Raw genomic sequence first — 24,946 nt, 5'->3', positions numbered from 1 at the left:
CTATGAAAGACAATCAATACGAAAGTTGTCCCCGCGACACATATTCATTGCATTTTCCTATCTATTATTTATCGGATTTAGCAATTCGGGTCCATCCCGGGTAATTAAATCCATCATCAACAGTATTTCTATATACTCAAAACCTAATTATCAAATAGGCATACTTTCTCAATCATTGAGCTCATCAACAATCTCATGCTTTCACATACTTATCTTATCATGGCGATATACACTAATCATGTTCAGACTAACAGATAATAACATACCTAACTTTAACCAGCAATCTCATACTAACATATATCTCAACAACTATCTCAATAAGCGATCTCATGCTAACATATATCTCGACAACAATCTCATATCATCAACTATCTCAATAAGCAGTCTCATGTTGTCAATCAACAAGAAATTATTCTCATGTTTTCAAGTTCTCATCATGCAAACTAGATATATACAAGACATCAAAATGTAACCAAAGCAATCATGCTCAATGTACAAACTTGGTTAATCATTCTCAAATGAAACCTAGTGCAATATTATACTCAAATGCAATCTCATGCAAACATTCTCATTGTGCAATCTCATGCAATACTATACTCAAATGCAATCTCGTGCAATACTTTACTTTAATGCAATCTCGTGCAATACTATACATATACTCATGCACTCGTTGTAAAATAGAATACTTTCTGTGGAGGTCTCATTGAGTCATAAATGACTTGCTTTCTTTCTCTTGAGTCTCTTGACTCGATAATCTTCTTGCTCAAGCTTTCTCATACTTCTCATTTCTCTTCTTACTCCGCTGCAGCGAAGCCCTAGCGTACAGTGCAATCTCGTGCATCCGCCACAACCGTAAGTATGGAACCTCTTACTCGTGGGGAGGTAGGTCTTCACGTATCGTGAATGGACCTAACCGGCTCGGCAATCTAGCCGGCCATATACTCAACTCGCCCACAGAACCACTCTCTTGGTTCTATCTTTCTTTCTTGCTTTCTCTGTGGAATCAGGTATCGTACTTTTAGTGTGCACACCCCCTAACCAGGATTCCAAGCCTGGCGGGCAGTCTCCAACCTCGTAAGGTCGGAATACGCCGCGTTACATATACTGGGACCGCAATGTCCATAATAATCATCCGAGAGGACATAGTCCAAACGGGGTCCTCCAAAACCTCACTGATATAGATAATACATAGATATATCTCTCATGCATCAATCTTATGCATGCAACAACTCTACAACTTCTCAATGCATCAAATAATGATATACCACATGCTTATGGATTTTGAAAGTAATACTTGGGCTCACGTTGGCCCCTTATGCAAATTTGAAATATGATATATGTGGGATGCAAAATACTCTACAACATGCTCCAAATTCATGTATATAATCCATAAAATACTCAAGGATACAATATCATACTCGGTTTGCAAGATAGCAAATTCTATACATTTCTATCAACAAAATATGCTTCGAATCTCATTGATCAAATATCACATTTTAGTCATGCTTTCATAATAAATCATATTCTCAAGTGATCATGCTTCTCTACTTAATACAAAAATAACATCAGACACAAAACAAGGCATTTCTCAAACACAGTGAACTTCACAAGATATACTGTGTAGCAATTTCTTCAATAAATTCATCATAACATACTCATTTTTTTATCCAAATTCAACGAAGTCAAAGCCAAAACGTACGTCGAGACGATCCCGAGGTACTGAGCCACAAGGGCCCGTGACACCTGGCCCGAAACGACACATAGCTGAGCCACAAGGGCCCGGTCACTGCACAAAATCTCCCAGATCAATACTCAGGGACCTGGGGCGGGACTCCTCATGAGCCGCCCCATGTAATCCGTTACATGGCCGGGCCTAGGCAACGGCCCTCTCCTAGGGTCGTGCCCTAGGCCCGGTTGGCCGCGGCGGCCCTCCTGATAGGCCACGGCTAGGGCCGCTGGTCTGATCTGGTGCACACTGTGTGTGCACCAGATGGATATTTTCATCTGCAAAAATTAATCCAAGCATGTCCAAAACATCCAAAACATTCTCAACACTTCAAAGACAAATACTAGATCATTTATAAACTTAAACACAACAAAATCTCATCATTTCTACTCAATAAAATAGGCTTCACAGAGCCAAAACCAAAGAGGGAGTCCATGGAGTTATACCTTTGTAGACTTCTTCTTCTTGTTGGGATTTCTCCTTCTTCCCAACTAGCTACACCCTCCTTCACCTCCTAGACTTGACAACCAACCAAAACAACAAGTCTTAAGTGCTAAGTTCTCATAGATGGGAGATAGAATTCAAAGAAGCTAGGTGAAGAATGAAGAAATGAAACTTATTGTGTTTTCTTGCAAATGTTGGCTTGGGGAAGACAAGGAAGAGAATCAAAGAGGCAACATCAGATAACATTCCATTTTATAGGCTCTAAACCCTAGGAGAATCAATAATGATTGGTGGAGGGCAAAAATGTAATTTTCATTGGCTAAAAGATGAGGCAGGAAAGGTTTTGGATGTCTAGTGGTTCACCATGCTCCATGGACCAAGGGCTAGAAATGCTAATTTTAAATACTTTGGGGTTGAAAATGAATTTTCTCAAAAAGTTTTCTAGATGAACATTTGTTTAAAGTCTTTTTGAATTCTCCCGTTTTCACTCAGATTGGTTTCTCCATTTAAAATGTGGTACTTGAAATACCCAAAAAAATAGGATTTGGTAATAAAAATAAATTGTGGTGTTGAATTAATTTAAAATGGGTTCAAAATAAGTTATTCAAACACCAATTGATCGCAAATTATTTTTTTTTAATGGAATGAAAATGGCTATTTTGGAATTTCTTAAAATTGGATTTATAAAATAAAATTTTGGGTTGTTACAAAAAAAGCAATTGTCCTTGGTAGAGTCTACTCCGATCACCATTCGATCATGTTTAAAGCTCATGTTGGGGACGCAACGCCCCGTAATAATAGACCTTTCAGATTTAAGCTGCTTGGTTGACTCCTGACGACTATGATGTCATTTGGCGGGAGGCGTGGGAAGGTCATGAAGAAAATTCTGAGATGGCCATTAACTGTGTCATAAAAAAAGTTAAGAGTGGAATGACAAGACCTTTGGTAACATTTTCAAAAGAAAAAAGAAGGCTCCAAGCTCGTATTCGTGGGATTCAAGAATCCCCGTATTACAATTCTCGGGGTCTCCAAAACTTAGAAAAGAAGCTGATCAAAGAATTTAATATCACTCTTCACCAGGAAGAAATCCTTTGGTTCCATAAATCAAGAGCGGATTAGATCAAAGATAGAGACTGGAATACCTCTTTTTATCACAAATCAACTGTTATCCGCAGAAATAGAGGTCGGGTTCGGCTTCTTAAAATAAATGGTGAGTGGTGTTCCAATAAGGATGGTCTTAAAGATCATATTAATGATTTTTTTAAATGCCTCTTTGATAGGGACCAATCGATTAGGACAGTGGACTTGAGCACCACTAGAGGCCCAAAACTATCTTCTAGCCAAGCTTCTAGGCTCATGAATCCGGCCCCTATTGAAGAAGTGCACCGAGCAATTTTTAGCATGAAAATATATGGTAGCCTGGGCCCAGACGGGATTCAAGCGGCTTTTTAGGTGTCTCCATCACCAATATGGTCAATGTTGGGTTTAAAACGGACTTGATTCCTGAGGGCCTGTTGGTTGCGCATATCACGCTTATTCCCAAAATCGATAGGCTGGAGAACGCGGGCGACTTCCGCCCAATTACCCTCCTGAATGTCGCTTTCAAAATTATATCTAAGGTCCTTGTTAACAGACTTTGCCCGTGGATGCAAAGGCTAATTGATCCCCACCAAAATAGTTTCCTTCCAGACAGGTCCACCATTGATAATGTCATCCTCGCGCTGGAAGGTAAAACAACCAATCTACATGGGTTCTATCCGCGACTGGATCCGGAAGAACTTCGAAAAACAAGGATGGCTTCACGATCACTCACCATGGGAATCTCACTTCTGCCACATGCTATGGGAGATGTTGAAGACACGTAATGAAGGTATTTTCAACAGCTCATGGAGAGACCCAGGTGAAGTGGTGAGACGTGCGTCAGCCTACATCAAAGATTACAGTGTTCACCGAAAAATTAACAATGGCTTCTACCAGGGCCGGTCCTATCATTTGATAGGCCCGGAGCAGGATAAAAAAAAATGGGTCCCGGTTAATATATATTTCATATAAATTTAAATTAAATAAGAAAAAGATTACTAATATCAATAACTTTAAATAAGATTAACAAGTTTTTTACAATTTTACATACACAACAATAATCATGAAAAATATTTCTAGGTGCTTTCCTTAATGCAAGATAATAAATAATCGTATAAGTGCCTTCATAAATAAATAAAATTACAGTTTATAAAAATGAATAAATAATTTAAAATCGAGTAAACTTATAAACAATAACATTGTTACCATAATAAATAATAAATTAATTATTATTACAAATTTATAAAATAATAATTACAAACATATAGAAAGCTAAAAATCTTTTTTGACTAGGAGCAAGAAATTAAAATATTTCATAACGCAATAAAAAAATGTAAAAAGATATGAAACACAATTATCTAGATAAAATAGTTTGAACATAAAGTATATTATAAATCACACATCTTCTATATTATTTATATAATTTTTATAAATACTTTTTTTATAATACAAATACTTTTTTCTTTTAAATAGATAAATTTTAAACTTTTTTTTTAGAATAATTTGAATAGAAATACACATGATAAAAGCTTCTATATTACATTGATTAGATATTCATAAAAAGGTACGGAGTAAATTATCGTTTAATTTTTTTTATAATTCAATATCAAAATATATCATATAACCCCCTCCTTCCTATTTTTTACGTGTCTTGTTTGGTTAACATGAGTTGATTGAAGTTTTTTAATTCAATTTTTTCATAATATGTTTAGTATAAGTATATAAAAATTTATAAATTTAAAAATTACATTAAAAATTTAATATAAAAATTTATATATTTAATATAAAAAAATTTCATAATATGTTTAGTATAAATATATGAAAATTTTATATATTTAAAAACTACATTAAAAATACTACTCGGTATTAAACACAAAAAATCAATAAAAATAAATTTTTCAAATATACATTAGAATATAAGCAAAGAAGTAAAGTTGAGGAATTCTAAAATGTGAAGGGAAGGATTGGATCACAGACCTTTAATTAAATGAGGTTAAAATTCAAGTATTTTACCACCAAACTAATTCACATTACTGTAAAACATATGTATATAAATTACTTATACTCAATACATATATATATATATATATATATATATATATATATATATATATATATATATATATAAGAGATAGGATGGGGCCCTCCCCCAAGCATGGGCCCTGGGCAAGGGCCCAGCCTGCCCTTGCCCCAGGGCCGACCCTGGCTTCTACAAAACTAGAGACAAAAATGGGTGGGATGGACACCTCCCATGGCTGGTTGGGTGAAGCTTAACACTGATGGTGCAAGAAAAGGCAACATAGGTCATGCTAGCGCCGGTGGCCTGGTTCGTGACGCCAAAGGAACGTGGCTTCCCGGCTTTCTGACGAACATCGGCACTACATCCAGCTTTTTGGCCGAATTGTGGGGGCTCAGAGAAGGTTTAAGGATGGTGAATCAAAGAGGTTGGGGGAAGATTATCGTTGAGATGGACAACGAAGTGCTCGTTAAAATTTTGAACAAAGAAAGCTCCCCTGATCAATCAGATACCCCCATGGTGGCGGAATGCCTTCACTTAATGGCAAACTTGAGGATGGTTAAAGTGCTTCACTCATTCAGGGAAGGAAATAAATGCGCGGATAGACTCGCCAATCTGGGGCAAGACGCGGATCGAGGAACCTCTATTCTAAAAGAACCTCCGGACAGCATCATCGGTCTCCTTCGAGCAGATGCAGGTAGTGCTCACTTTCGCAGAATAAGTTAATGGGGGCGGGGCTAGCCCCCTCCATTGTACCCAAAAAAAAAAAAAAAAAACATCTTCTGAGTTGGCATTAATGCAGGAATCAACGTTCCACAACTTATTCACCTTTTTGAGAAAAAGATATTGTACCAAACAGCTATCAGCTAATTTACCAAACATTTCTACAATCAGCTAATTTATCAACTAGTTATACCCTCCAAAATTGACTGATAAGCTAACTATTTTACCAAACATTGTCATTATGTTTTGGTTTTGCATTGATTTGCCTCTATTGTCAAGACAATCAAATCACATCAAAACAATTCAAATCATATATCTTTCAATTAAAATATAAAGAATTTAATCATTTAAGCAAAAACATCATTAGGACAAACCAACAATTATTAAAGGAATAATGTTCAAATTGGCTACTGAACGTAACCTTAAAATGTAATTAGGTCACTGAACGGAAAAAAAAAAAAAAAAAAAAAAAAAAGTGCAATTATGCCACTGAACACTTCAAATGTATGCAATTTCACCTGATAGCATGTTATCATCAATTTTAGCTGGTTACTATCAAAGTATCAATTTTAGCAGGTTATTTGCTTACGTGGGAACTGAGTTGACATTTTTAATAACTTTTAAATACTTTTTAATAAATTTTAATAATAAATTTTAAAAAATTAAAAAAAAAAAACAACAAGTTTTTTTTTACTTATTTAATTTTTTTCATTTTAAAAAAATTATTATTATTAAAATTTATTAAAAATTATTTAAAATACCAACCCAACTGCCACATAAGCAGATAACCTGCTATCCGGTGAAATTGCATACATTTGGAGTGTTCAATGCCCTAATTGCACGTTTTTGGAGTATTCAGTGACCTAATTGCACTTTTTTCGTTCAGTGTCCTAATTACATTTTCAGGTTCGTTCAATGGCCAATTTGAACCTTATTCCATTAATAAATAAATATGAGCTAAAGTATGTTTATTTTGTGTGTTATCAAAGTTGTATCTAAGGATGGTATAATGCATGATCCATCTCCAATAAGAGTATCAGGACCAACCACGATGCATGATTTTTGCAATTACTGTAAATTAAGCAATTTTCTTGTATCTCCTTGCATTTCAGACCAATGGTGTAGTACTCATCTAATTTGAACTTGACCAATTAAGTGTGAGGTGTGATTATAGATAAGATGAGACATCAGTTATGTAAATTAAAGGAAACTATTTTTATTGTTCCACAGTGAGATAATGTGACACAAAACAAATGATACAAAACCTACTTTTTAACAACTCTTGAAAAGCATAATCAAATGCCTGCCATCCAACATTTAAAGAATTTAAAAATTTGAATTAAATACTTCCAAACTTTTAAAGATTATAAAAAAATTTTAAAATGTATAATAGTTTGAATGGAATACACGCCTAATTAAGATAATGGATATGAAGCATAGAAACAAGGATGGTGCGGTTTAATGGCGTTGTCCAAAAAAAATTGAGTCAAATAAATGTTTAACCTTAATTACTTTCATTAATTCAGAATTTATCACTTGGTTCACATTGAGTTGGCATATTAAACTCCATCAAACAACAATAAAAATAATAAATAAGAGTAATTACAAGTCTACAACTACAACGTTATGAATGGTGCAATCACAGGCTGGTTTGTTAATTTATAAAAAACAATAGTAAGTTGTAACATAAAGTCGCTTTGGCCGAGTGGTTAAGGCGTGTGCCTGCTAAGTACATGGGGTTTACCCGCGAGATTTCGAATCTCTCAGGCGACGACTATGTTCAATGATTTTGTCTACTTCCCAATATGAAACGGCGGCATAAATTCCTTTGTCACATAATTATTATGGAATTAAATCATTCTGAAATTTTAATTCCTATTTGCCAAGAGAAACTCTTTAAAGTCAACTCATTCTTTATTTTCATTACTAATACGATATTCGTTATCTCTCACCCTCGTCTATTGAAACAAATTTCATTCATTATATACACTCTCTACGGCGGCATAAATTCATTTGTCACATAATTATTATGAAATTAAATCATTCTGAAATTTTAATTCTTATTTGCCAAGAGAAACTCTTTAAAGACAACTAATTCTTTATTTTCATTACTAATACAATATTCGTTATCTCTCACCCTCGTCTATTGAAACAAATTTCATTCATTATATACACTCTCTTTCATTTGACAAACACTACAGTACCATTCTGAGTACACTACATTTTCATTAACATTATACCCAATAGTTATGCTGTGGAAACGTGGACACAGGGGTAGATTCAAAATTTTTATATTGTAGATCCATAATTTTTATACTGTAGATTCATAATAACATTATACCCAATAGTTATGTTGTGGAAACGTGGACAGAGGGGTAGATTCATAATTTTTATATTGTAGATCCATAATTTTTATACTGTAGATTCATAATATATATATATATATATATATATATATATATATATATATATATATATATATATATATATATATATTAAAACGTAGATTTATAATTTCATTTTTCAGTTGTTGTTGAAGGGATAGATCCATAACTTCTAAGCTGTAGATTCATAATTTTTATACTGTAGATTCATAACATCTAACATCTATACTGTAGATTCATAATTTCTATACTGTAGATTCATAATTTCTGTACTGTAAATTCATAATTTCTATACTATAGATTCATAATTTCTATACTATAGATTCATAATATCTGTAACAACAAATGAAAAACAAAATTATGAATCTACGTTTTCAAAAAAAAATATATGAATCTACAGTATAGAAATTATGGATCTACCCATGTGTTCACCATGCGCATGATGAACATGTTTCCACAGCATAATTTGCGCATTATACCCATTACAGGGCCAGTTTTTAGATTTTTGTGGCCATGTTCGAGTAAATAAATGAGACCCTACCAAAATCAAAATCTTTAAAACTAATATCGTAATTTTTTCTAATAATAATAATAATAATAACAACAACAACAACAACAACAACAACAACAACAATAATAATAATAATAATAATAATAATAATAATAATAATAATAATAATACTAATAATGTGGTAAAATGTTACTGTGCGCAAAGAAAAAGTCAAAAGACATATTATGAAATAATAATAATAATAATAATAATAGTAGTAGTAGTGGTAGTGGTAGTGGTAGTGGTGGTGGTGGTGGTGGTGGTGGTGGTGGTGGTGGTGGTAGTGGTAGTAGTGGTAATGGTAGTGGTAGTAGTAGTAGTGGTAGTGGTAGTGGTAGTGGTGGTAGTAGTGGTGGTAGTAGTATGGAATAGCAAACTCGCAATGCAAAAGGATTAAAAAAAATAAGGAAATGTCCAAAGCTAAAGCAACATGCAAGTTTCAAACTTAGACCTTCAAGTTGAAATACAATAAACACATGTTCCTACCATTTATTTATAGAGCTTTTTAAGTTTAATTGAAAACTTTTTGTTTTTATTTCTAAACTAACTAGGTAAAAATGAAATATTGCGCCTCTAAAATTTAGGCCCCTGTACGGTAGCTCAACTTGTACAGCCCAAAATCCGGCCCTGATACCCAACATGTGACACCACCTACTCACTTTCATTCTATACATCATGTAGTTTCATTACACAAACACTATAGTATCATTTTAATTACACTATTGAATGGAGGAAACGGTCGCCATTTCATCTTAATTAATGAAATGGCGACGTATAGGGGTGGAAATAGGCCGAGCCGAGCTTTAGAAAATTAGGTCTGGGCCTGTTACAAAAATCTAAACCCTATGCCTGGGCTTGAGCCTGTATGTAGGCTTTTTGTTAGGCTCAAGCTTGAGCCTACAATTGGCCTGGCCTAGCCTGAAGCCTTTTTAAATGCCTGTTTATATTTAGGCCATTAAAAACGCTTCAAAGCAAGTCTTACTTTGAGCCTATTTAAAGCCTACATGTTAAAACTTTAATAAGTATATCTAAATAATTTAAGAAATATACATAATACAAAACTAATACATAATTACGAATAGTTATGTTGTGCAACCGTGTGCACCATGCATGGTGCACATGGTTGCAAAACGACGTCGTTTTGACTAAAAACGCGCGTCTCATTTAAAAAAAAAAATCAATTTCGATTCCCATCATCAGCATTATTGTGGATATATAGTTATGAATTATTGTGGATATATAGTTATGAATTTTTGGATATATAGTTATGAATTTGTGAATATATAGTTATTAATTTATGGATATTTAGTTCATTCATTCTGGATATTTAGTTCATTCATTGTGGATATTTAGTACATTCATTGTGGATATTTAGTTCATTCATTCTGGATTTTGTGTTATTCATTCACTGTGGATATATAGTTATGAATTTGTGGATATATAGTTAGAGTTAATCAACGATTTGATCCCTCAATTATTAGCGAACTTTCAATGTAGTCCCTCAATTGCTTATTCATCGATTTGGTCCCCGAAAATAATTATTTTTAGTCGATTTAGTCCCTCAAGCCATCTTCATTCGACGGACGGAGGGACTAAATCGACTAAAAATAATTGTTTTCAGGGACCAAATCGATGAATAAGCAATTAAGGGACTACATTGACAGTTCACTAATAATTGAGGGACCAAATCGTTGATTAACTCTATATAGTTATGAATTTGTGGATATATAATTCAAATTATGCACAAAAAAATGTTATTGTCGGGAATCGAACCTGATTTTTTTTAAGTGGGATGCGCGTTTTTAGTCAAAACGACGTCGTTTTTGCAACCATGTGCACAGTTGCACAGCATAATTTGCGCATAATTACATAAGCATACCCACACAATGCAAATATAATAGCATTAAATATAAAATAAAATAAAATAAAACAAGTGACCGCTACAACATGCTCGTTAACATGTTTAGAAATAAATTCAATTGTATTATTGTTTGTTATCTTATATGATCTCACAAATAATTAACAATCAACTCACATAATTAATTTGTGACATTTTATGAAATATTATGACCGTAAGAACAGTTAATAAAAAAAATAAATAATAAAAACACTTACATTAGGATTAATAGCAATATTTATAGTTGAATCATAATTTAGAATGAAATTTTAGAGGTGGATAGTTAAAGTTTGGTAATTATATATACTTGAGGTTATATATATATATATATATATATATATATAGGCCAGGCCGGCAGGCCCTCAGGCCTACCCTAGTAAATATAGGTCTGGCTTGTTTAGTTTAATAGGCTTTCGAAATTGGCTCAAGCCTGACCTTTTTACTAAACGAGCTAGGTCTAGATATGCCTTAATTAGGTCCGGACGTAGGCCCTTACAAGGGACCTGGCCTATTCCCAGCCCTAGCGACGTATTAGGACCATGGTTCACACTGCAGTGTGGACCATGGTCCACCGTATAACTATTGGAGGTTAATGGTGCCAATAGCGAGATTGAGAAGAATCACAAATTATTGTGTGTGTTAAAAGGAAAAAAATAGAACAGACAGAAAAGGGAGAATCTCTTATTCATACTTTTTACATTCTGTACAATGGTACATTATATATAGGGTACAAGATAATCTATACAATAAATTCCAGAAACCGTTTCAACCGTTACAAGAATAAATACTAATAATGTCCATTAATAATATATATTTGTAACACTCCCCTTAGACATTATTTGTCCACAACCTTGCCTCGTTAAAAACTTGCTAGGAAAATCCTGTGGGAAAAACCTAAACAAGAAAAGAGTACAAGGTATATCGATAGTATATTTAAATACATTCATGCCTCATTAAAAACTTCACTAGGAAAACCACGTGGGAAAAACCTAGTTGAAAAAAAGAGTACATGATATATGTAAGAACATATATTGTACTGATTGCCTCATTAAAAACCTTAAGCTAAGGAAACCCAGTAAGGAAAAAGCTTAGCTAAGGAAAAGAGTACAATCATTAGCCGTCAAGATCCAATCTTCAGGATTGATTCATGTAAAATGATACTCCCCCTCAAGATAACAATCTTTAAGTCCATACACTAAATTTCCAAAATATATAGAGAAATTTAGTAAATAAATATGTACAACTGTCAATAGAATGAATATACTCTATAATAATCTTATGACTCTTCTGGAGCTCACGTAGGTATAATATTGACATCATAATGTCTAGTCAAAAGGATTTCATTATATATCCTGTTATCATTTGTGCAATACAATCCCTATTGTTTCTTTATAGGACAATGGGGTAAATATAGTACAACCAATTTTGAAACTTGGCATTATGGGGATACAAAAATAATAGCCAGTAGCCAAGTAGCCCATTATATATTGACTTACTGGTGTATAAAAATTCTTTAAAGAAAAACTCGATCTTATAAAAATTCTTTAAAGATAATACTTATAGTTTTCACAAGCTTTTTATTTCAAAAATCCCAGTCTTTAAACATGGGCAGCATAAGCACTTGATATATTTCAATGATGTTTACACCACAAATATTGACTGAGATAATAAATAAATCCATTATCAACTCTTTATTGAGCACATAATGGTACATATTATTCCTTCTATATGAGGATAATAACCCCATTCGCAACTCTTTAAAGAGTAAATAATGACACTCAAATAAATCCTCATTTCGGGAATTATAAATCCATTAGGGATTTTTCAAGATAAACTAGAGGATATATTTAGGATATTTTCAAGAGGAAACAATATTTAAGTTTCCCAAACATATATAATATTACTTTGTTTTTGGGGAGAAAATACCTTTAGTCAATTTATTGACTATAAGAAAGATCATAGTTAGTAACTTACTAACTTTTATACTTCTTATTTTTGTGATTTTCATTCATCACATTTTGAGAAAATCAATCAAGAATTTTAAATATAAGTAACAAGAATATGTGATAACTATAACTGTTAGCTACATATCTAATTTATTTACTGCTAGTTTTATTAAATAGCGGAATATAAAGTCATGATTAATATTGGGTCTCTACGAAAACCCTCAACTCGTCTTTTATTAGCGAATTTTGATTTGTATGCCTTAATTGCTGTTTTCTATGAAAACAGTTAGCACGTTGCAAGCTTATACTACTATTTTCATTTCTGGATCCAGATTTAAGTATTTATGAGCAATAGAGGCAAAATATGTTGTCGACAACTGTAACAGTTTTGTAAATATCTTTTATACACATGGCAATTTTGTATCAACCAAATATATGACATTTCCCAAGAGTATTTGGATTTGGTTGTTCCGCTTCCCCAGTATTTTAGTTATTTGGTGCACCTACAATTTTACTAGGGGTTTTCGCCTTTTAGACGAATATCTTCAGGATAAAATTTCTATATTTCTGGAGTGACGAAATTTCTATACTAGATCTAGTTTTGTAAATTCTTAAACCAATATATGCTTCTGGCATAATGGTAGAGATATTTAGTCCTAGTTGGGGATTTCAACTCTTAAAATATTTTCTATGGACTTAGTCACTGCTTGAGATTTCTAGCAGATAATTTGTTCAATGTCTGAACTTCTGGTTCTATAAGGCTAGTACATGGGTTTGAAGATTTTTATCAATTTCTCGGCATTTAATTAATTAGAAATTTCAAATCTCCCCCTAATGCCGAGAAAAGATCTTATAATGCAACCAACATCACTGTTGATTTCTCATGGTGGGATATAGCTAGAAGGGTTGCATACTAAAAAAATGAACGCAGATAGGGAAATGCATCTTGTACTAGCGTATGTGATATGTAGTGGATCAGCATATTAGTTTTTCAATTTTGAAGGTCCCCAAAAAATATTTCCTCCAAAAATGCTTAATTTGCTTTCCGAAAAAAAAATGTCATAAATAATATGAGCAAAAATATGACCATCATAATTGACAATGAGATCTACATACACCAAATATCCTTCAGGGATTTACTTAGGGTCTATAGGTCCTTTTAGATCAAATATTCATAACTGATGGTTTAGACCAAAGGGTGTAAAAAAAAAATTAGTGATGTAAGTGTTTACCTCTCGGCAAAATTTTATTGAAAATATGCACTATTATTTTGTTTTGATACTCGATTTGAGATATTCAAGATTCAAGACTCATGTCATATAATTTTATGATAAAACTAGCACCATAAACAGGTAATAGCATTTAATTTTTATCACATGCAAGCTAAGGTTTAGCAACAACAGGTGCACCTTAACAGAACTATATCACTGTTTTGTGGTTCAAAATTCAATAAGGTATCACATACTATGCCTTTAACAATATTTGAGTTTGCTTCACGTTGTCGCAGTCATGGCCTATAGCGAATGATTGTTATCAACAACAAATTCCTTTTGTTGTATGGTTAACCTGCTACAAAGTTTCACAAACAAAAGAAACAGGAAATCTGGACTGGTGGGGAAGCAGAGCACTTGATGATGATGACCATGCATCTAACATTTACCAGTAATATAACCACTGATAACATAGAGATGTTACAATTTTGCAAGTTATATGCTAGAAGAACAGTGCACTTTAAGTACATCACTTTCATTAAGTAGGTTCAACAATCAACAACCACATTCTCCCACGGAAAACTTAGAGCACTTGGCAAAGTAGTATTAAGCATAAAAATTATTTCATAACTATAGAGAGAGAGCTAAAACTTCAGAACCTTTGAAAATATACAGTGCCATTAAACCATAATGCAAGGGGGCTTCACCATCTCAAGAAAAAAGGTATATCTATTGCTTTCTATGGCAAGAGACACAATATGGAGCAATTTAAAACACATTTAGGCAGAGCCATTTATGACTAAACTGTTGAAAAGGCAGTCAAATACTCCAGCGGTAATAAGGAGGAGTAGCCCTGTGCAGGCAGAATTTGCTTCTTACAATTACATCAAATTGTTCTGGCTTTGAGACAATTTGCATACAGCAGTTATCCACAATAATTTCACAATAACATCAATAACACCATTATTAAGACCATCACAATTTGGTAAGTTCAAAGAATAAATTCTGGAACCTGTTCTTGGACATTAGTCCTACTCTTCACAGCTTTATTATCCCTTACCTTTTTTCCTTTAAGATGGACTCTATTCACGAATTAGGTGTTGGAGATAATGAACCACAATCGATTTAATATCCCAAAAATAATATTTATATATACACACACAAGTATATAAAATATTATTGGATATTTACCCGAAATATATATACACACACAAATATATATAAACGGATCCGAAGATTATATATACATGTATATCTACGAAAAAGATATACCAATATATATTAACCAAAATTGAAACTAATAATCCTCGGATTATAAGTCCAATCCAACTAATATATCAAAAGAGAGAGAACAGATTTTTGCTTAAAAGCATAATCCAAACGAGAAAGAAGGAGAAGGAAGAAAGAAATGTACGAGTTAGGCGAGTGTCATTCTTTCCTTAAAACCTTATTTGCCACCTCCCAAAAGTGCTAGGAGCGTTGTGGCCTAGGCTTCCCAGGATAAAACGTACAACGGTTCGACGTTTGAGCACCCAAACGAACGAACCCGGCGAACAAGAGCATGGGACGAACACAGCTACAAGAAGGGAGTAGGAGCAGAGATTTTGGAGCTGGGAAAACAGAATTTGGCATATCCGTTTGAGAATCAATATCTCATTCACCCATTATCCGTTTTGAGCGTACAATATATCAATCTCTTCGTCTCACTACGAAGAACCCGAATCCACTTTGACCTGACCCAAATCGGAAGTGGACCCCACTGATAATTGTACCACAAAATAGCCACTTAATGTGTCATTTTATGCCATTTTAATGCTATTTTTCCAACATTAGGATTCACTATATGCCTACTCACATAATTAGCATTCACAGTATTTTCTTCACAATTCACAACAGTATTCAGATCATATATACAAAGCTATTATTCAAATTTTGCATTTTGGGGTTTGGATCCAAGTGATGCAACATATAACTTTGGAGTTATCAACGCCATCCGATTCAATCGACGCCATCCAATTCTCCCAGGAGGCAATCAGATGTGTACTGGCCGGCGAACCTCTACCAAGGTCATCTGAGGCCTTCGTCCGGCCTTCCCAATCTCCGATAGTTCAGATTCCGGCCGCCGATGGCATCTTCTTCACTAAGTAGGTAGAGCAAAGTACTGATAACCGTGTTAAAAAGAAAAAAATAGAACAGACAGAAAAGGGAGAATCTCTTATTCATACTTTTTACATTATGTACAATGGTACATTATATATAGGGTACAAGATAATCTATACAATAAATTCTAGAAACCGTTTCAACCGTTACAAGAATAAATACTAATAATGTCCATTAATAATATATATTTGTAACAGTGTGGACCACAGTCTAAAAATATCGTCGTGAATATTATGAGTAAAAATAATGTATATTATGTGTTAGAATAATGTACATTACGTGTTAAAATAATGTACATTACGTGTTAGAATAATGAAACATCTGGGATAATATAATATAATGTACATTATGTTTTAAAATAATGTACATTATGAGTTCTAAAAATGTATGTTACAGCTAGACGCGCGAAAAAATAAAATTAAGCAAAATGACTTCGTTTTTTAACTATAGTTCACACAGTTATGTGGACCACAATCCACGCAATCAGGGGCGGACCCAGCATGGGGGCAACTGCCCCCCCCCCCCCCACCCCACCCCCACCCCATATATAACTCTTGTATGTATATATGTATATATAGTACAAGTTTAAGATAAGTATAATAAAATAGATAAAAGTTAACAAAAGATGATTAGATCAAGTGGCAAGGCCTGTCTATGTGTCTAATTTGTGAGAAGCCAGGGTTCTATAATTTTTTTTTATATTAATAATGAGATGTGTTTATAATGTATTTTTTATTCAAATTATTTTATCAAATTAATTATGTTTCATATTTTGTTATGAATATTTTTTATAAAGTTTTGATGCGTTTTATTTTTCGTCCACATTCAATAATATTTATGACTATAGTTTTAAGTGTTTTATTTTTTATCATACTATTTTTTTTTTTTTTTGTTTTAATGCGTTTCGCCCCCACTGAACAAAAATTCTGGGTCCGCCACTGCAAGCAATAACTATTGGGGAAGAATGCATTGGGTTGGGGAGAGCGCTAGACAAAACCAATAATGGTGGGGGCTTTGAAACTTAATTAATGTTGATGCTTCCATTGCGCACAGCCATAATTGCATGGGGTTTGGGTAGGTTCTGCGTGATGCATATATGGGGTGCGTTTGTGCCGTTAAGGGGAGCTCTTGGAAGGGTGTTTTCACTGCCCATGAGGAGGAGGTAGTGGGGCCTAGAAGGCCCTTAGTTGGTTTAGAGCATGTACATAAGTGCATTTTATGTTATTTTTGATGAAAAAATTATAGTTGAGTTTTTAATTAGTGTAGGTGGAAGTTTTTTTTTTTTTTTTTTTTTTTTTTTGGTTTTTGATTTCTCCAAGGTTGGGTTTTAAATAGGTCCACTCATACTTACGTGGCAGCAAAGCTTTCCTTGGTCTCCGCGTGTGGGAGATGCAGCACGCCCACTCGTGCACGTGTTTGTTGGAGCGTGTCTGCCTTACCTGTTTTTTTTTTTTAAAGTTGTGTCAACTGTCAGCCTTCTTTTCTGTTTTTTTTTTTCTTTTTTTTTTCACTCTTACATGACACATAAAAAATCATTAAAAAAAAAAAAAAAAAAAAAAAAAAAAAAAAAAAACCTTTAAAAAACCTATAATATTAGAAGCTACCGATGGCTTGGATGGAATTGATCTGAGGTGGAAATAGACGCATAACAAGTAGTGTATGCCTTATGGGGTGATTTCGAAGGTGATGCATCTGGGCCGATTGTGGATGATGTGAAAGAAATTGTTGCTACTTTGTTTGTTTAAATTTCTTGTTTGTTAAACAGTTTGTGAATCGTGTCTAACTCATGCGTTGACTAGGGAGCCACGTTCTATGTTAGACTATATGGAGTGGCATGCCTCTCTACCTTTATTTTTGAAAAATGTATGTTTTGAACCATAATTCTCATTAATGAAGTTGGCTTGTAAAAAATAAAAAAAAAAATAAAAAATAAAATAAAAAAGCCTTCAGTGACATTTTGGTAATAAAAAATAGAAATCACATCTCTTATAGCATAATGTACAATAATTTTAATTTAATTTGGATGAAAATTGACATAAAGTATGGGGTATCTTCTATTAACTCTTTATATAGTTCAAAGTAAAGACTAAAGATCAAACTCATAGATAATGGATCGGAAATCCTATATATTATGTTTGATTCAATTATTGTGACAAGAAAATTAACTCTAAAAATGTATTAAATTTATTCGTTACATGTATTGTGGTCATGCAAATGCATTTTTCTATCAAAAAGATAAAATACTCTCTTACTCAAATAAATGTATTCACATAAAGGTATTATTTGATAATAATCTAACAATTATTTACAAATATATAGGTTAATTGTTGAAGTTGCATGATATGTTCAATTATTATGTTGACAAGTTGCTATCATTCACAAATAAAGAAATTGCAAATGATGTTTTTGATTTCAAGAAAATTCAACAGAAACTTTATGAAGTTGTGCCAAATTGCCAATTGATCCATTTGTAAAGATTTGTCAAATTCATTTACTAATCTTCCAAAAAAAAAAAAACAAAAACAAAAAATGATTTTGGAGAATCTAATAATTTTTCAAATAAAAATACAATGATAATGATAAGGAGAAACATCTAAGGTACCCTACTATCAGATTTGATATCAATTATCATATTGTTTTATCTCGTTTGCAACCCACTACCAGATTCAAGTATTTTAACAATCATAAAACTCATTCCAAACTTTTGACGTAATCGTATTAAATGAACCAAATGTCATCTCGATATTATATCTAGGCATTTTTTACACAACTACAAAACAACTATGTAAGTAGCGATCCCCTAAACCGCCCGCACGGGCTTAGCTCACTGACTCAATAGACCGTATTTGAGACTTGGGAGAAATACATACATACCCTTAACCCTAAACCCTAAACTTGGAAAGCTCAAAAGTGCTTGACCTTGAATTTCCACTCTCCTTTCACCGGATCATAAGACACAAATTCTGCACCTTGCTCTGCTGACTTTCTGATGAGCAGATTCTTGTACTTATCAACCAAATGCCCATCTTTATACTCCTCACCAGTCTTCTTGTTGATGCACTTCACATTAAGTAGTGTCACCTCAGCAGCCTTGTTCAGGCCTTCTCCCACTTGAGGTTTCTTGCTATCATCCATGTACACAATCACCTCATGATAGTTGAATTGGATTAGAGCATCGAGTTCAAGCCCTTCAACATTTGTCTCTCCTGTAAACTTGATGGCACCAAAGCCTCGCCTTCCAACCACGAAATCTTTAACGCGGTGGCAGAACCCCGGTTCTTCCTTTTCCCTTGCTGCCAATTCTTGTATTGAAGGTTCTGTGTAGTAGTCTTCGTCGTTCTTTAACTTTGGCATTTTGCCATCAACATCAATAATGTCCTCACAAGTATCGATTTGCTTCTCATTGGCCCGTTGCACTTGTGTGACTACATTACCTGCATTTTTATAAATATGAGCTAAAGAGCATTGTAAAATTTGATTGATTAATTATATATCATAAGAGTTTCAGAAAGAAAAAAAACTTACCATTCCCATACACATTGATAGAAGTATGTTCGATCTCAGGCGATGTGTTTGGATTATGACTTTGGGGAGACTCTTTAGTTGGAGGATGAATCCAAGACTGGGGATTTTCTCTTGGAAATATAACAGAATTTGTCTTTGCAACTCCTTCTGTTGCCTTTTCCTCACCAGCCATGAAAAAAGGAACCTACAAAACAAAATATATAACATGTATATAAGTTAGAATATTGTTAGTATCGAGCGTTTACCACTACGTCACCAAAGGCTATAGCTAGTAGCGCCCAACAATTCCCCCTCCCAGCACCTGATAGTTCAGTCTGGGGATTCAAACCCGAGCTGGGCTATGATACCACTTGTTAGTTAAGCGAAGGCGCAACTTTATTTCATAGACCACCATCACATATTCTAGAGACAGGGTGGAGGACTTGGACATTCATCAGCCTAGCCACCAATTGATAGACTTGGCCCTTTACTAGCCTCCGCCCAACAGATATTGGCCCTGTTTGGTTGGCCACCGTGTTTGGTAACATGGTTATCTTATCAGCCAATTTTGATTTATTTGACAACTATTAGCTGTTTGACTTGGTTAAACAACCAATATAAATGTTTGATTAATTAGCTTTTTGTAATAGTTTATTGTTACAAAACGCTAAAATTCAAAAAGCTATTCAAAGTAACTTTTTCGATCAGATTTTTGAGAAAGTCATTTTGCATGTAATCAACTAACAGTCAATTTACCAAACATCTTTCTACAATTAGCTAATGTTATCAACTAGTTAAACGCACTAACCAATCAGCTAACAGTTATTTACCAAACACCCCATACTATCTATATAACTATAGGCCAGAAAAGTAGTTCTCACCCTTGAAGCAATGGTATCACGATTGTATCTTGGATATAACATCTTAGTTCGTTTCACAGAAGAATGTCGAACCGAAGAATGTCGAACTTTGAGCAAGGATCTTATTCGGGCTGCCTTGTCAGAAACCTGCAACAAGTAACATAATTGAAAAAGAACTTAATTTTCCTCCTACATTATTTGCAGCAATACACAATACCTAGTGATTATTATAACAGCATTCAAATGTGAAACTTACAGATAAAGAAGAAATTCCATATTGAACCGATATCACCGATCCAGGATGGCTAGAAGACACCGGTACTGAAGCATCATCTTTCCCGAGTTCCTGCACAGTCTGTTGAATGCTTGATGGCTTCAGTTGATTGGGAGAAAGGCTAGTACTTGCTCCAACTAAACCTGGCTCGAATGACTGAGTTTTGGCGCGATTGCAATTCGAGCACAAGGTCGATTCAGAAGTTGTAACTCGAGATACACTATTTGGTGATTTGGGAAAATCAAAAGCAGATGAAGATGCAAAAGTATTCTGCTGTGTTGTTGCTGAAGTAGAAGGTGGGAATTGGAAGAACCGTCCAGGTGGGTTCGAGGGGATTGGTTGAGTATTTGCTGGTGAAATAAAACCCGGAATCGTTGTATGAGAATTGATTGGTGGGGTTGGTTTCACATAGGGAAATAGAGAAGGATAAAAGGAATTATTTAACTGGAATCCATTTCCAGTTTGTTTTGAGGCACACTGTCCATCTGCATTAACCAGTGAAAAATAATCAGTATATTGTGCGACATATGTTTTGAAACGTAACGTTCGTAATGAACAGAAAACAAGAAATACAATTAAGTGGATTACCTTTTATGCAAAGAGAATAGTCCTCAAACCTCAGTTCTTCATGGCTTTTACTTGGGTAAACCGGCATGCTAGAAATGGAATGAAAATTTCCTTCCGGTTGTTTAGTAGAAGTATAAGGTGCTACACTACTTCCAGATACGGGGATTGTTGTTGACAGAGATGAGTTAAAGCTCCGAGTTTGAGAGGTAAATGGATTTGAATAATTTGAGAGATAAGAACTGGCATTTGATTGGCTAGAAAATGGTGATAATCCAGTTAGTACACTGCTTTTAGTCTGACCAGAAAACACTTTTGAAGAATAGTCCTCAAACCTTAGTTCTTCATGGCTTTTACTTGGGTAAACCGGCATGCTAGAAATGGAATGAAAATTTCCTTCCGGTTGTTTAGTAGAAGTAAAAGGTGCTACACTACTTCCAGATACGGGGATTGTTGTTGACAGAGATGAGTTAAAGCTCCGAGTTTGAGAGGTAAATGGATTTGTATAATTTGAGAGATAAGAATTGGCATTTGATTGGCTAGAAAATGGTGCAAATCCAGTTGCTCCACTGCTTTTAGTCTGACCAGAAAACACATTTGAAGAAACTGATGGGAAAGGAGAATTTGTGTTTGAAAGGCTGGAAAATGGTGCAAATGTGGTTACTCCACTGCTTTGAGTCTGGCCAGAAAACGCATTTGATGAGCAAACTGATGGGAAGGGAGAATTTGTGTTTGAATGGCTGGAAAATGGTGCAAATGCAGTTACACTATTGCTTTGAGTTTGAGGTGAAAAGGGATTTGAATGAACAGAAGGGAATGGAGAATTGGCATTTGATTGGCTAGAAAACGGAGAAAATGGTGTTACTCCACTGTGTTGAGTTTGAGCAGAGAACATATTGGAATGAAGCAAAGGGAAAGGAGAAGTGGAATTTGATTGTGAAGAAGAAAATCCAGTTACTTGATTGGTTTGTGTTTGAGCAGAAAAAGGAGAATTGACAGATAGCATTGAAGTGAATGGGGTTGCCTCTGCAGAATGATGCATATCACCTGAAAACAAAAAGTGTAAAGTGTAATTGATTTATCCAATCCCTTAGTACTTTACTATATATCACTTATTTACATCAAAGACAACTTATAATCACAAAATTGAGTTCAAATTCCATCCTTCTTAGTTTGAGTCGGTTAGCTAGGGAACGGTTTAGGTTGTTTTACTCATGCACACCCTTAGATAGTGATTGCGGTTTTCTCTCGTCAAGGGTCTCAAAGCGGCGAGAATTACACGTGCAAACCTTCAGGTAATGATTGCGGGTTTCCCTCGTTATCCCAAAAAAGACAAAAACTGGTCGGGATGAATCTAATACAAGTTTAGCTCCTTATGGTTCTTTGCTGGCCAGGGTCATCAGCAAGTGAGGTTACACGTGTACACCCCTTAGGTAGTGATTGTAGTTTCACTCATCACCCAAAAAAGACAAAAATTGGCCGAGATGAAGTTTATGTTCTTGTGCTCCTTTGTCAACTAGAATTACAATAAAAGTGAAATTTACCTTATACACACATTTTGATATTGGTCCAAAAAAGACAAAAACTGGACGGGATGAATCTAATACAACAGCTAGCCACACAATACAACTACAACTCATTATGTGTTATAATCATCTTAGCTTGCCAATAATTAAAGAAAACTAAGCACAATAACTCATTCATATATAATATCAAAGATTATGGGTAAATGAATATATATATATACAAACGTGAAAAGCAAGACAGCAAGAGGAGAGAAGTAACGTACTTACAGTAGAAGGATAGCCCAGAAAGAATTATATATTCTTGGAAGGAATAGTTTGGGATTCTTGAAATATTGGAGGAATATACTATCTATCTTAGATATATATATGCATTATGCAAGAGGATCAAACGAGTAGCTTCAAGTTCAAGCAGATTCGTAGTTTGTACGCAGACCACATCTTAGCTTACAGTTGAAGCTAATCTTCACACGGTTACGCATATTGGAGGTTTTAATATTAGGAAATGTTCCTTTCCAAATATATATATATATATATTAGGAAATGTTAAATATTTAAGAATGGGTACACCTATTTTAGTCTAATTACATAAAACACCCACTGTAAACCTTCTTTCTTTGTTTGTTTTTTCTTTTTTTCCCATTAATAATATCTAAAAGCATCTCCAAAAGTTAAGATTTTTGGATAATTTTTTGAGTGGCAAATAAGAAAGCTCAAGAGGGAAAAAGAGGAGAAAAAATAAAGTTTTGCTGCAATTTTATGCGCCATTGCACATGCCTGCTAGGCACAAGAAATGCTCCTAAGAGCAACATTATCAATTAAGGATATTAGGGGAAGAATGTAAGGGGATATTTGGTTCATGGAAAATATTTTTCAAAGGAAAATATTTTCCTTAAAGTGGAGGAAAATGTTATTTTTTTGGTGTTTGGTTCATGTAATTTATTTTCTATTGGAAAATGAATTCCTCAAATTTGAGGAAAACAAAATTCTTTGTTAGACCAAGAATTTTGTTTTCCATGAAAGATGGAAAGAAAAAGTGATATGGTTTGACTATTTTACCCTTGTTTTTTTTCTTAATTATATTACTCTTATTAATTTGTAGGGGCATATAGGTCTTTATACTTGTTATTCCTTACAATTTCAAATCTAACCAAACAGTAGAATTAGTATTCCCAATAATTCTTTTTCCACCAACCAACCAATGAAATTCATCTTTCTAGTAATTGTTTTTCATGGAATTTCAATCCCACTTCCTTTAAAATATTTTCCGCGAACCAAACGAGCCCTAAAAGTGATTAGGAAAGATAATGTGAGATTGAAGAGAAAAAAAAAACAAAACAGAACAGAATTTAAAACAAAATAATAATAATAATAATAATAATAATAATAATAATAATAATAATAATAATAAAAGGTAATCAATAAAGTCATGCGCGCCGGTTGGCGCGCCTGACGCGCCACCGGGCGCGTGCGGCTTTGGCCTTGTGCGCTATTTCTTTTTTTTTTTTTTTTTTATTCTCTCACTCTTTGCAGGAGGATTATTTTTTGCATTCTTCTTGCTTCTCATCTGTTGAGCTGCATATTTGTGTACTAATCTCCCCATATTATACTCTGATTGGGATGTTCTAACACCATCCGCAACGATTAGGCTTTTTTTTTCTTCCTTCTATGTAGCGGGTTCCATAAAAAATTAACACTTGCATTAATTCATGATCTATTGAACTAGTAAGCTAAGTCCGTGCAGACAATTTTGTTAAGTAAACAAGAAGTGTATATATATCAGTATAATAGAATATAGATTTCTGGAATTTTGATCCAAGTCTGAAATAATAACAAACCATATTTATTACTCATTTAATTAATTTTATTTCAAAATTATTGACTAGCATATTTGAATTACTTCCTTTTTTCAATATAAACATAAATAATATGGTAATAATTAATTTCATATTCATCAAACTAGTTTTTGCCCCCATGCGATGCACGGCATAAAATTTAAGTAACTTTATTGTTGATAATATTTTAAAAACAATAAAATAAAATATTAATCATGAAATTAAAATTTATTCTGAAATGTATTTTT

General features: G+C 33.8%; 1 protein-coding gene and 1 non-coding gene across 3 annotated transcripts; one reads left to right on the top strand and one right to left on the bottom strand.

The window, feature by feature from the left end:
• Positions 1 to 7,681: 7,681 nt before the first annotated feature.
• TRNAS-GCU lies at positions 7,682 to 7,763 on the top strand. The gene has a single exon. It is a non-coding gene; the product is annotated as a tRNA-Ser (tRNA).
• An 11,037-nt stretch (positions 7,764 to 18,800) lies between these two features.
• LOC109183133 (nuclear pore complex protein NUP98B-like) lies at positions 18,801 to 22,387 on the bottom strand. Of its 2 annotated transcripts, none has more exons than XM_019333320.1 (5): positions 21,365 to 22,387; positions 20,759 to 21,270; positions 20,524 to 20,649; positions 19,677 to 19,847; positions 18,801 to 19,549 (listed from the first exon to the last, which is right to left on the bottom strand). In XM_019333320.1, the coding sequence occupies exons 1-5, from the start codon at positions 22,380 to 22,382 to the stop codon at positions 19,043 to 19,045; spliced, it is 2,334 nt and encodes a 777-aa protein (XP_019188865.1). In that variant the 5' UTR covers positions 22,383 to 22,387; the 3' UTR covers positions 18,801 to 19,042. The 2 variants fall into 2 exon arrangements, with proteins under 2 accessions (XP_019188865.1, XP_019188864.1); XM_019333319.1 differs by having other exon boundaries at positions 18,801 to 19,572; positions 19,664 to 19,847; positions 20,759 to 21,261.
• Positions 22,388 to 24,946: the final 2,559 nt, after the last annotated feature.

This window comes from Ipomoea nil, unplaced genomic scaffold (assembly GCF_001879475.1).
Source record: "Ipomoea nil cultivar Tokyo-kokei standard unplaced genomic scaffold, Asagao_1.1 scaffold1101, whole genome shotgun sequence".
NCBI classification, from domain to species: Eukaryota; Viridiplantae; Streptophyta; class Magnoliopsida; order Solanales; family Convolvulaceae; genus Ipomoea; species Ipomoea nil.
This window is presented reverse-complemented; position numbering and strand designations above follow the sequence as displayed.